Source organism: Rana temporaria, chromosome 2 (genome assembly GCF_905171775.1).
Source record: "Rana temporaria chromosome 2, aRanTem1.1, whole genome shotgun sequence".
Lineage (NCBI taxonomy): Eukaryota > Metazoa > Chordata > Amphibia > Anura > Ranidae > Rana > Rana temporaria.
The window spans coordinates 391,731,547-391,745,641 of record NC_053490.1 but is presented as its reverse complement, the minus strand read 5'-3'; the positions used below and the strand labels follow the sequence as shown (position 1 = coordinate 391,745,641).

The 14,095-nt window shown below is 47.3% G+C and overlaps 1 protein-coding gene across 1 annotated transcript in view; it reads left to right on the top strand.

The window, feature by feature from the left end:
• CEP85 (centrosomal protein 85) overlaps positions 1-12,990 on the top strand; it is a 39,341-nt gene extending 26,351 nt beyond the window's left edge. The window contains exons 12-14 of the mRNA XM_040338022.1: positions 5,236-5,343; positions 8,180-8,405; positions 12,556-12,990. Coding sequence (XP_040193956.1) covers positions 5,236-5,343; positions 8,180-8,405; positions 12,556-12,716 — 495 coding nt within the window. The 3' untranslated portion in view covers positions 12,717-12,990. The remainder of the gene's footprint in view (positions 1-5,235; positions 5,344-8,179; positions 8,406-12,555) is intronic.
• The last annotated feature ends 1,105 nt before the right edge of the window (positions 12,991-14,095 follow it).

Below are 14,095 nucleotides of genomic sequence, written 5' to 3'. Positions count from 1 at the left end.
GTGTTCCTTATTTGGACAATTTGTTGTATAAGGAATGGGATACACCGCAAAAGGCTTTTACTGTTCCTAAAAGCTTTGCTACCCGTTACCCCCTGGAGGAGGACTTTTTAAAAAAGTGGGTCACTCCTCCGTCGGTGGACCCTCCTGTGTCCAGACTGAGTAAGGCTACTACGTTGCCTGTGGAGGGGGCTCCTGCTTTCAAGGACCCCGCTGATAGGAGAGTGGAGGCCGTGGCCCGCTCCCTGTTCTCGGTGGTGGGTTCGGCGGTAAGGCCGGCTCTGGCCGGAGCCCTGGTTGCTCAGACGCTAACTGAAAGGGCGAAGCTCCTGCTGCAGGATCTGGAGGTCCAGGGTGCTTCCGAGTCCTCTAGGGACCTGGCTGAGCAGTTGATTCAGGGTCAGAAGTTTCTCTGTGAGGCGGCTATGGATTCGATTCCTTTGCTTTCCAGGGCTTCTGTCTACGCAGTGGTTCTGCGCCGCCTTATATGGCTGAAGTGCTGGTCGGCTGACCAGTCCTCGAAAAAGGCCTTGGTGGATTTGCCCTTTAAGGGCGGACGGCTCTTTGGGGCATCCCTGGATGACATCATTAAGGATGCCACTGGAGGTAAGAGCACCTTGCTCCCTCAGTCGGGGAAGGGTAAGGAACCTCGCCGCAAGCAAGGTCCTACTTTTACTACCCCTAAGCGGTTTTTTCGTGCGCCCAGCGCGGCTGGAAAAGGTCCGCAAGGGGCAAAAGCCCCTGCTGCCGGGCGTAAGCGCCCCTGGTTTAACAAACCAAACAAGCCTGCGGACAAGCCTGCTTCCGCATGAAGGTCTGCCCCTGCCCGGGTCTCGGGTGGGGGGACGGCTTCACGACTTCGCGGATCGGTGGAATTCTCTTCTGACCGACCGTTGGGTTTGCGAGGTGGTCGCCTCGGGGTACAAGATAGAGTTCCTCTCTTGTCCCCCAAACAGATTTTTTCCATCCAACCTCCAGCTTCCTCCGGATCGTCGGCTAGCCCTGTCCGGGGCTGTCCAGGATCTTCTGGACAGAGGGGTGGTTGTGCCGGTTCCCTCGCTGGAACGGTTTCGGGGGTTCTACTCCAATCTGTTCGTGGTTCCCAAGAAGGGAGGGGTTCGCCCTGTCCTGGACCTAAAGGCCCTCAACTCCTTTGTCAAGGTGCAGCGATTCAGGATGGAGTCGGTCCGTTCTATCATAGCGGCCCTCCACCAGGGGGACTTCATGGCGTCCTTGGACATCATGGACGCATACCTGCATGTCCCCGTTTGCACAAGCCACCAAAGGTATCTGCGTTTTGCGATCGGGGAGGACCACTATCAATTCGTGGCCCTCCCGTTCGGGCTGGCGTCGGCACCACGGGTGTTCACCAAGGTGCTCGCCCCGATCCTGGCCTTGCTAAGGCAGCGAGGGATCGCTATCGTGGGATACCTGGACGACCTTCTCCTGAGAGCTTCTTCAAGCTCAGAGTTAGAGGAGGACGTGTCCATCACGTGTCGGACTCTGCAGGAGGCAAAAGTGTTCCTCCCATCGGAAAAACTGCGGACCCTGCAATCTGCAGTGAGACAGTTGTCGACCCAGAAGTGGTCGTCTCTTCGCTTCTGCATGCGGGTTCTGGGTCTGATGGTGGCCTCCTTCGAGGCGGTTCCGTATGCCCAATTCCACACCAGGGTACTACAGAAGGAGATTCTGTCACGATGGGACAGGGTCCCATCTTCTCTGGATCGCCAGATTTGGTTGAGCCATCTGGCCAAGTCTTCCCTGGCATGGTGGCTGACGTCTCCGGTGCTTTGGTCCGGGAAGTCTTTTCTTCCGTGCCGCTGGACAGTGGTCACAACGGATGCCAGCCTCTTCGGCTGGGGGGGCGTCTGGGGCACCCAGTCAGCCCAGGGGCGCTGGACTCAGGAGGAGTCCCGCCTGCCGATCAATATCCTGGAGCTCCGAGCGATCAAGCTGTGCCTTGTCAGGTGGTCCCTGGAGCTGCAGGGCCGTCCTGTCAGGATCCAGTCTGACAACGCCACGGCCGTGGCGTACGTCAATCATCGGGGCGGCACAAGGAGCTCGGCCGCGGCGACGGAGGTCGCTCACATACTTCGGTGGGCCGAAAGGTCCGTTCCGGCCCTGTCAGCGGTATACATTCTGGGAGTTCTGAATTGGCAAGCCGACTTCCTAAGTCGCACGACTCTGGATCAAGGGGAGTGGTCTCTCCACCCGGAGGTGTTTCAGATCCTGTGCCAAAAATGGGGCACTCCAGACGTGGACCTTCTGGCGTCCCGTCTCAATCGGAAGGTACCACGGTTTGTGGCCAGGTCAAGGGACCCGTGGGCAGACGCGTCAGACGCGTTAGTGGCTCCCTGGGGTCAATATCACCTGATTTACGCCTTCCATCCTCTAAGGCTCCTACCCCGCCTGCTGCGCAGGGTGGAAGCCGAAGGGATTCCAACGATCCTGATCGCCCCAGATTGGCCGCGTCGCTCTTGGTACGCGGACCTGGTACGCCTGGTGGCAGACACCCCCTGGCGCCTGCCTCTGAGGGAAGATCTCCTGTCTCAGGGCCCGATCTTCCATCCTGCTTTACGGTCACTGGCTTTAACGGCGTGGCTGTTGAGAACCAGGTACTGAAGGACCGGGGCCTGTCGGGCCCGGTAATCTCTACCATGATGCGTGCACGGAAGTCCACTTCTCGAAAAATGTATCATCGTACATGGAAAGCATACATCTCTATGTGTGAGGAGATGAAGTGGCTCCCCCGTACTTACGTGGTGTCCCGGATCCTGCTGTTCCTACAGCGGGGAGTGGACCAGGCTCTTGCCTTGAGCACGATCAAGAGTCAGATTTCTGCTCTGGCTGTTTATTTTCAGCGTCCAGTGGCAGCGCACTCTTTGGTTCGCACGTTTGTGCAGGGGGTCCGGCATGTGGCCCCCCCGGTGCGCCCTCCGCTACCTTCTTGGGACTTGAACTTGGTCCTCTCGGCGCTTCAGCGTGCCCCCTTTGAGGACATTCGGGAGATCCCCTTGCTGACTTTGTCGCAGAAGGTGGTCTTTCTGGTAGCTATTACCTCTATCAGACGAGTGTCTGAACTGGCGGCCTTGTCTTGCAAGGCCCCCTACTTGGTCATCCATCAGGATAAGGCGGTGCTGCGCCCGCGACCTTCTTTTCTTCCGAAGGTCGTTTCGGCCTTTCACATTAACGAGGACATTGTTGTTCCATCATTATGTCCTCAGCCGAAGAACCCGAAGGAAGCCGTTTTACATTCTCTGGATGTGGTTCGGGCCCTTCGAGTTTACTTGTCGGCGACAGCTCCATTCCGGAAGTCGGACTCGCTGTTCGTGTCTGTGTCCGGTCCCAGTAAGGGCCTGGCAGTCTCGTCGGCCACCATTTCCAGGTGGATCCGACAGGTTGTGCTTCAGGCCTACGCCCTGAAGGGGCGGGCGCCTCCCTTTCGGGTCACGGCGCATTCGACCAGGGCGATTGGAGCCTCCTGGGCTTTCCGACACCAAGCCTCTGTGTTACAGGTGTGTAAGGCTGCGACCTGGTCGTCGGTCCACACTTTTTCAAAGTTTTATAAGGTGGATGTGAGTGCATCTTCTGATGCCTCCTTCGGCCGCAGGGTGTTACAGGCGGCAGTTTACGGTTGGAGTTCCTCCGTTGAGTAACTCCGGTTTTGTTTGGGGTGTAACCTGTTGTTTGCTGTGTTATTTTCCCACCCCTCGAATTTTTTTGACACTGCTTGGGGACGTCCCTAAGGTCAATGAAGGCTGTGTCCGTCTATGAACGAAAGAGAAAAAAGGATTTTTGTACTCACCGTAAAATCCATTTCTCTGAGTTCATAGACGGACACAGCACCCACCCCTCCTTGGTTTGTACTGCTTGTTACGAACTGAAGCTGCTGGAGCAGGGTGTGGGTTATGCCTGGGGGAGCCACGCCCCCTGGGAGGAGCGGCATGAAGGAAAGTTTTTAACACCTTAAGTGCTGTAGAATTCTGCCTAAATCTCCTGGTAGGAAGAAGCATAACCCTAAGGTCAATTAAGGCTGTGTCCGTCTATGAACTCAGAGAAATGGATTTTACGGTGAGTACAAAAATCCTTTTTTTTCGGACTTTTGTCATTAATGCAGCTTCTGAAAGTATTTATTTTACCTCGCTTGCTCTTATTTTGATTTTTATTTGTTTCTCTACCTTTTACTTGCTGCCTGATAACAGGGTTGACCGACTTGCGATCCGACTTCATGTCGCCTCAAGTTGTCCCAAGTCGTGCTGTAGAGAAAAACAATGGAAGTGAATGGGAGCGGTGTTAATACACACGACTCAAGGCGATCCGACTTCAGAAAAGGTTCCTGTACTACTTCAATCCGACTTGTAGGCGATTTGTACCCATTGATTTCAATGGAAGTCGCCTCCAAGTCTGATCACTGTCTTAACTGAAGCAACTTTCCAGGAAGATAACATACATTTCTCAGGCAAACCCCTCCCTCCCTCTCCCAGAGCTGATTGTTGTTTTATTGGCCACTGGAAAGTCTCCTGTCCTGGAGACGACTTCAAGTTGTGTTGTAAATCGCCCCAGATCGCCCTGTGGTTCATGTTCAAGTCGTGTCGGAGTCGCCTCTGGAAGTCGTGTCGCCCTAGTGTGAACCGTAAGGCTCCAAGCACACTGAAGTTGATAAAAGCTATAAAAAAAACTCCAGTAGCTTTTCAGGGAGCCTTTCAACGTTTTTTTTTGCGTTTTTGCAATAGCTTTAATCGGTGTTTGAGTGTAGCTTTTTTCTTTTACTTTTTTTTTAATGGTTAAAAAAACGCTGGCACCAGCGTTTTTCAGCGTTTTGCGTTTTTTCCCCGCCAAAAAATGTCACTTTGAACGCAAATTTCGGGCGTTCAGAAAAAAGCCAATTAACTCCAAAGCTCATTAACACTAAAAAACGCCCAGGTGTGCATGGGCACATAGGCTAACATAGAGTTCAGTTTATGGGCTTTAAAAAAAAAAAGCCAAAACGCCAATAAACTGCAGTTTATCAGCTTCAGTGTGCATGGAGCCTTAAGATACACTTGCTGTACAGAGTGCACTATTGGAGTGCCATCAGTTTTCCCACACTGTAGCGTTGATCAATCTGTACCTTTTTACAAGAAACCACAGCAGAGAGGGCCTTGCCTTATCACCTTCCATTTCATGCAATATGCCATTGACAAGCTAATAATTCACTTGTGACTGTTCTAAGGACCCCGTTTGCTTAAATCTCTGCAGGAACTGGAAGAGCAGGTCGGTCATGAAGAGGGCATGGGTCAGGCCTTAAAAGAAGCAGAACAGCTTCTTTGCACTGAGATTCAACAGCTGAAGGCTGCAATGAAAGAGGTAAGCCAACTCGTCTTTAACTTGGCCAAGAACGTTGTTCTAATTTCTTGAGGGACGCAGGAATTCAGAAAACTGTTATGTCGCGTACACACGACTGTTTTTCGGGTTGTAAAAAATGACGTTTTTGAGGGTCTAGAAAAAAAAAAAAAGTTTTTTTCAACTTGATCATTAAAACTGCCTTGCCTACACACAATCGTGAAAAAAAAATTCTCTAGCAAAGCGCGGTGACGTACAACACGTACGACGGCACTATAAAGGGGAAGTTCCAATGCGGATGGCTGCTTTAGCTGATTTTGTGTTAGTAAAAGACGATTCGCGCTTTTCAGTCTGTTACAGCGTGATGAATGTGCTTACTCCATTACGAACGGTAGTTTTACCACAACGAGCGCTTCCGTCTCAAAACTTGCTTCTGAGCATGCGTGTTTTTTTCACGTCGTTAAAGCCCACACACGACCATTTTTTTACGACGTAAAAAACTACAACATTAAAAACAACGTGAAAAATTAGAGCAATTTTTAATGGCCATTTTTTACACTGTAAAAAATGCTCTGGAGCCCACACGATCGTTTTTAATGACCTAAAAAAAACGTATTTTTTACAACCCGAAAAACGGTCGTGTGTACGTGGCATTAGAATATAACCTCTCATAATAAAAAAAAAAAAATATATATATATATATATATATATATATATATTTCTTTAGATACTCCTAGGCCTCAACCTCCAAATTCAAGATCAAGCCTAGCACTCAGTCCACTCACAGACCGTAGACTTAAAATCTTAGTTGCTTGTTTAGAGGTGGTGGTTTCCAGAGGCTACAAGCTAAAATCCTGCTCTGCGCACCCTCCTTGTTTCATATCTTCGTTGTTGTTGCAGCAAGATACGTAATGTACACATCAGCCCCTGCCCTCAAGTAGCTTATAATCTAAGGCCCCATACATACCGTGACATGGGGTAGTTGGCTTTTGTGGTAGATGCATTCACACAGTGAATCCACAGCAGACAGAAACAACACTTTTATTAAAAAGGCAGAAAGCAAAATAGTCCATCGTAAAGTTTCCCACTCAGGGGATCTTCTCCGGCTTCAGCAGAATACAAATAGTGAAAAATGCCGAGCCACCTGGCTCATTTGCTCACTCCGCTTCAATTGCAGTACCACACTTCACCAGTCTCAGCCAAATATCCAGGACAGCTGGACAACACAGTCTCTCTAGCCTTTAGTACCTTCACCCTGCTGCATGGACCACCTTTGGCCTATGGATTGGCGTTCTGACACCCTGATGAGTCAACCAGACTCCTGGAATAAGACCTGCTGGCTTCTGGCTGGGGGGCCCTCTGACCCCTCAGTGAGACCCTCTGTCTCTTGGTTTCAGGCTGGGAACCTCTGACCCCTCAATGAGACCCTGTCTTTTGGCTTCTGGCTGGGGACCCCTGGATGAGACCTTCCATCTTCCACACTAGGAGTGGTCACCAAACTGAAAGCTCTGAGCGATCCTCAGATTTGAGTTTATAACAGCCCTGCACACCTATGTACTCGCACAGATTGCAGGCACCAGATAAACTCTGGACGCTGAACTGAGAGTTACGATCCAGAACTACAGAATCCAGAGAGACAAAAACGCAACTCTTTGCTCATAAACAAGTCGTATTAACCCTTAATGTGTATCCGGTGTCACATTTTTCTATATTCTCAGTGACTGGGCCTCTCCCTGTCACTCTATATACTGTATTTATCTGCCTATAGCGCGCACCCCTAATCTAGACGTGAAATTCCTGGATTTTTTTTTTATTACTTAGTTTTGGTGTCTTGCCCGGCGGCCTTGTCCGGTCCGGCGTCCGTCTGCGGCCTTCGTGGTGTTCTCCCGCGCTGTCTCTGAGCCAATCCCCGCTTCCCGCGCTGTGTTTGAACACCGCCGCGGACATATATCGAGCGCAGTACACTCGGCCATGCTCGGCTCCTCTCGCATAACCGCGAGGGGAGCCGAGTTTACTGCGCTCGGTATATGTCGTCGGCGGCGTTCAAACACAGCGCGGGAAGCGAGTATCAGCGTTACGGAGTGACATGAACATCATAAAACATGTATTCTTGTAACTGGACTGACATTTTAAACAATGTTATTAGCCTTCACAATTCTCATCTTTTGTGTAATGTAGAGGGAAGGGGGGTTTGTAGTCCAAATTGGGAAAGCAACCTAGGGTGACAATGCTGCTCCTCCACAGATACTGTGAGTTTTATCTTGGGACAGCAAGAGTTACTGGCCGTATCACCAGGGAAAAATAGGATAGAAAAAAAGAAAACGAATGTAGCTATCCTCAGTTTAAGATTATAAACTACAATATAGTAAACATTTTGTTTTTGGGTTTTGATACGTTGTAAAGAGAAACTACATTCAAAACCAATTTCATGTTGGGAGTAGTTGGGGAAGGGTTGATATAGTGTTGTATGCTGTCAGGGGAACTATACATTCCCTGGTTTAATTTATTCTCATAATGGTTGTTAAGAGAGAAAAAGCTAAATTATACTAACCCCCTAAAAGATATATTCTAGTAGTTTCTAACCCATCTCTAATTTATGCAATGAAAAAAACAAGCATAAGAATGTAAGTGTCCCATCAAAAACTACCGTACAGTAAAATTGCAATGCAAAATCTGCAATTATTGATGAGACTAAACTTTTTCTTACTAAATAAACATTAATATTTCTGGCTTAGTATGCCATATCACAAGAACCCATAGGTCAGAGAAGAATGAATTCTTATTAGTTGCTAACATCACATGTTACCATTTGTTCTTTAAAACCATTTACTCAATAAACCACATATGTGTTTCTTTCCAGATGGCAATACAAAACCAGGACCTAATGGAGCGCAATGTAACCCTGCAAGAGCAGATGCGACTGGCGTGTGTAGAGGGACAGCCTGTACAGATGGAGGCTAATCAACTTCTCAAGCTTTTCAAAGAGATGACTCGCTGTCAAAAGGACCTACGATCTATCTGCATTCTGCTAAGCCAAAGAATGCAGGGCTCAGACCCCAACCTGTCCATGCTACTAGGAGTACACTGTAAGCTTGTCACCATTATACTTGTATTAAAATTGTTTGTCAATGTGCCAATATAGTCCATAGAGCTGAGTTGATCAAGTAAACATGTTGCCGTTAAAGGGGTTGTAAAGGTACAATTTTTTTATTTTTTATTTCCTAAATGGCTTCCTTTACCTTAGTGCAGTCCTCCTTCACTTACCTCATCCTTCGACTTTTGCTTTTAAATGTCCTTATTTCTTCTGAGAAATCCTCACTTCCTGTTCTTCTGTCTGTAACTCCACACAGTAATGCAAGGCTTTCTCCCTGGTGTGGAGTGTCGTGCTCGCCCCCTCCCTTGGACTACAGGAGAGCCAGGACGCTCTCTACGTTGCAGATAAAGGAGCTGTGTGTTAGTGGGCATCCTGACTCTCCTGTAGTCCAATGGAGGGGGCGAGCATGACACTCCACACCAGGGAGAAAGCCTTGCATTACTGTGTGGAGTTACAGACAGAAGAATAGGAAGTGAGGATTTCTCAGAAGAAATAAGGACATTTAAAAGCAAAATCAAATGACGAGGTAAGTAAAGGAGGACTACACTAAGGTAAAGGAAGCTATTTAGGGAAAAAAATTGTACCTTTACAACCCCTTTAAGATGGAGGCAGCAGGCTTAAGGTGGCCTGAGTATGGTTGGTGTTTTTTGTTTTGTTTTTTCCCTGCCTCAGCAGGCTGAATGAGAAGGGCCTGAGGGGGCAGCTGGACACTGAAGGTTTTTTACCTTCATGCACAGAAACCTTCAGCCTTTACAACCACTTTAAAAGAGAATTCCTAGCACTTTAAAATTTAGTTTTGGGCATGTGGGACCCAATGAATTAAATTGTGTGCCCAAATGGTCCATCTGCTGCTCAATACTGTAATATACTTTTGTAACTTGTGCTACCTAGAGTAAGCAGCACAGTTTTCTGGCAGTAGTATGATGGACTTTCCCCTCTTCTCGTGGCTATAGGGTCAACTGTATTGCCTCTCTGCCATTTTGGATTGTATTTTTATCAAAGGGTACAAGGCCTCTGCTGATTGGCCAAGGTGGAGAGGGGGGCAGATCATATCCTCATCTTTCAGCCCATGGTTCTCCTTTTCGCTTGGAATCCCTTTGGCGTGCATCCAAGAGGTCAGTCTCTTCTGACGGTTGCAGCAGAAGTCCTGGATGGCTAGGGTTAAATTTTCTTGATGCTAAATTTAGTCACCGGCTCGCCTGTTCCTGTGCGCATCCCCCAAGTGACGCCTAGTATTTGTATGGGCCACGTTGGAGAAGTTTCCTTTAGTGGTCACTTCCTGTAGTAGATGTACCATATTTTGTCTTATCAAGACCCTCGCAATCCCTGTTGAGGATAATTCTGCGTCAAAAACCAGTAGATAAGGATTTAGAAGCACTCTTTAAAGCTCTTTTTCTTCGCAGGCCCTGTCGTGCAACCTAAGGATGTGTTCGTGGCAGTCTGTCAAACCATTGCTGCCTGGACTAAGTGCATGACCTATCATTCTAGTTCCATCCTTGGGGGTGCCTTTGTCTACACTCGCACTGTCAATGGCTTGTTAGATGAGCTCCCATGCAAGAAACGCTTTAAGTGGTTTCCCTTTTGAAAAACGAATGCCTAGTTGGCCCCTCTTTGGATCAGTACATTATGGAGATTAAGGGGGGGTTTCAGAGTAATCTCCAGAATCAAAAGGCCTGTGCCTCCTACCAGTAGATCTTCGAAAACTCATGTTAGGAAGGGTTCCTTTCATCCCTGTCAGTCTTTCAATGCCAAGTCTAAGACCGTAACGTACCTTTACAAGAAGAAATTACCCTCCAAGCCAGCTAAGACTGGTGCCAAGGCCTCTTCAGAGGGATGGGACACACCAGCTTCCAAAAGCAGGGTAATGCCTGTTTACCACCTGGTCCCAGGAAAAATATCAGCTGCTGAGGTACAGAGTAGGGTTGCCACCTCATCACTTTAAACCCGAACACATATGTATGACACATGTTCGGAGGCTAATTTTAATGCAGATAAGTCGCCAAGTGAGTTTAATTACCACCTTAATCGGCCACAGAGCCTGTGTCATTCATATGTGTTCGGTTTTAAAGGGGTGAGGTGGCAACCCTAGTCCAGAGTGTAATTTTCAAGGTCTGTTAAGTGGCGTTTCGCACTCTGCCTCCTCCAATGGTTTTACCCTCTTTACTTAGCTTTTATAATGAGTGGATCTGCCCAGCCGCTGCTGTTTAAGAAAAAGGCTCTTAGTGGTCTTGAAATTTTGCTTTGAAAAATGTCCTGTCTTTTTATCTAAACATGGTGTGCTGGTGATCTCTTGGATTGGACTTGGGCCTCCCTCACTTGGGTGATTACATGCATTGACAAGATCCCAGTGGCAAGAATTTAGTTGACCCTTGCAGTTGGGATGAGCGATGTATGCGACTAGAGGTGGCCGTTCAGCCTTTACAAAGTAGTGACAGGCTGACAGCAGCTGTCGCTGTTCGCCTGTATCCACTCACCCGTGGTTAGGGACAGATGAGCAACCCTAGAAGCGGTCAGATGGAAGGAATTTTCAACACACTCCTGACTAGTTCTGTAGCAGCCAGGAGTATATTTACTGCTGTCAAGCTAACTGTTGGCTTTCTGTTAGTCATTTTGGCACCACCAGGTCTACGTTAAAATTGGTTATTCTGATGACCAAGAATTGTAAAAAAAAAAGTAGCATCAAACAAAAAAAAGTTCTCCGCGCCGCCATGTGTCGTGTGCGCAAAAACAATAAGGATATGGACAGCCGCACTCCAGTAACTTGAAAAAAGACGTGCCCTTTATTGGGTACAGGAAAAAATGCACTACAGATATCAGCACACAGTGGGATAAACAGCTGACGCGTTTCGCATTGAGTGTCAATGCTTAATCATAGCTATGATTAAGCATTGACACTCAATGCGAAACGCGTCAGCTGTTTATCCCACTGTGTGCTGATATCTGTAGTGCATTTTTTCCTGTACCCAATAAAGGGCACGTCTTTTTTCAAGTTACTGGAGTGCGGCTGTCCATATCCTTATTGTTTTTGCACATCCTGTGCATTGCCAGCACCCATCTGCTTCTGAGTGGACATCAATTACCCTAGTGAGCTCACCTGGAGCGGCAGCTCTCTTACCCATGTGTCGTGTGCGCCTGCATATGAAAATGACAATTGTGCTACACATAATAGGATGGAGTGAGAACGGTAATTATTGGCCACAGTTCATGCTAAACCAGGGATCCTCAAACTACGGCCCTCCAGCTGTTGCGGAACTACACTTCCCATGAGGCATTGTAAAACTCTGACATTCAGACATGACTAGGCATGCTGGGAATTGTAGTTCCTGAACAACTGGAGGGCCATAGTTTTAAGACCCATGTAGCTAAACTGATAACTTGTTAAAGGAACACTAAAGGTACAATTTAAAAAAAATAAAAATAACATACATGTTATACTTACCTCCACTGTGCAGATCGTTTTGCACAGAGTGACCCGGATCCGTGTCTTCTGGGGTCCCTCGGTGGCTGTCTCGGCTCCTCCTCGCAAAAGCTTTCCACGTTCATGCGAGCTCCCTCGCATGGTGGAAAGCTTTTGCGAGCGCGCTCCCGTGATACAGCAGCGGCCATAGCCGCCGACTGTATCACTCGGCCCGGCGCGCCGCGTCATCCGCTGTGATTGACAGCAGCGCCAGCCAATGGCTGTGCTGCTATCAATCCGCCCAGCCTAGCCAATCGACGGCCAGGCTGGGAACCGAGCAAGATGACAAGCACGCGCCCGGGACTTTCGAACGGTGAGGTAAGTAAAACGGGGGCTCGGGGGGGGGGCGGTGCTGTCAGATGTTTTTTTACCTTAATGCATAGGATGCATTAAGGTAAAAAAACTTTTACCTTTACAACTCCTTTAAGGCTTTTGATGCATCACCTGTAGGCAATTGTAGGTTTTGAGGTTTGTTGCGATTTTATTTGGAGATCTACTTTAATGATGGCACTATTCACATCACCACTCTCCCAAGTGGACACAACCATGTCAATACCTGTATAGCTGTCATTTTCAAGAACCGACTTTTCAAAGACTGATATTTTTGTGTATCCAAGTATACAGATATATGTAGTTATTTCTTGACATTTTGTTCAAGCTAACTGTACACTCTTCTTTTCAATAGCAACATCAATTGTAGAAGACCAAGAAGAACCATCAGATTTACTGTCTTTTGAAAGGTATCAGAATGGAATAGACCATCTTAAAAAGGACATTGAGGATTTACGTACTACCATAAGTGATTGTTATGCCCAGGACATGGGAGATAACTGTGTTACACAGTGAAACTGGCCTGTATCACCATGCCTGCTTCGCATGGTTATGGCTTTTCTAGGATGAAGAGGACTCCAATTATTGGAATTAAAAGCAGGCAACGTAAATCCTTATCCTGGACATTAAGAAACAAGTTTAAATGGAAAGGCCTACATTGCACACTACTGACTTGGTTATTGAAAGAATTCTGACATCACGGTTGGACCTGGAATCTGTGTTTTTTTGTATGTAAAACAGTGTTTTGGTTGTTTTAGATATATTTTTATTTAATAAACTATTTCATGCAGCTTGTATTATTTTATATATACTCAGGATAAATGTAACCTGCTTTGGTTTTTCTACATGACATGTCTGGTCTTTTTGGTAATTTTGGGAAAATGTTGCATTTTCTATTTCTTTCAGAAATGCAGGCGTTCATATTTTATGGTCCATAAATTGGTTTTGATAGGCTGAATGCAGAAGTTTAACCACTTGAGACCCGCGCTATTGACAAAAGACGTCAACAGCGCGGCTCTCAGGTGCCAAATGGACGTCTTTGGACGTCATTTAAAGTGCATTACCCGCGCGCTCCTCTGGGGGGCGCGCAGCGGGTAAACACTGTCCCGGCGCATCGCTGGGAAGCCGATGCGTGTACCTGGCGGCCGCGAATGTCCGCCGGGTACACGCGATCGTCGGGAACACAGCAGGGACGTGGAGCTCTGTGTGTAAACACAAAGCTCCACGTGCTGTCAGAGGAGAGGAGACCGATCTGTGTCCCTTGTACATGGTGACACAGCATCGGTCACCCCCCTCCCCTCACACAGTTAGAACACACCCAGAATACACATTTAACCCCTTCCTCACCCCCTAGTGTTCACCCCTTCACTGCCAGTCACATTTATACAGTAATTAGTGCATTTTTATAGCACTGATCGCTGTATAAATGTAAATGGTCCCAAATTTGTGTCAAAAGTGTCCGATACGTCCGCCGCAATATCGCAGTCCCAATAAAAATCGCAGATCGCCGCCATTACTAGTAAAAAAAAAAAAATCATAATTCTGTCCCCTATTTTGTAGGCGCTATAACTTTTGCGCAAACCAGTCGCTTATTGCGATTTTTTTTTTTTTTTTTTTTTTTTTTTTTTTACAAAAATACGTCAAAATACGTATCGGCCTTAACTGAGAATTTTTTTTTTTTTTTAAATTGGGATATTTATTATAGCAACAAGTAAAAAATATATATATTTTTTTAAATTATCGCTCTTTTTTTTTTGTTTATAGCGCAAAAAATAAAAACCGCAGAGGTGATCAAATACCACCAAAAGAAAGCTCTATTTGTGGGGAAAAAAGGACGTCAATTTTGTTTGGGAGTCACGTCGCACGACCGCGCAAATGTCGGTTAAAGCGACGCA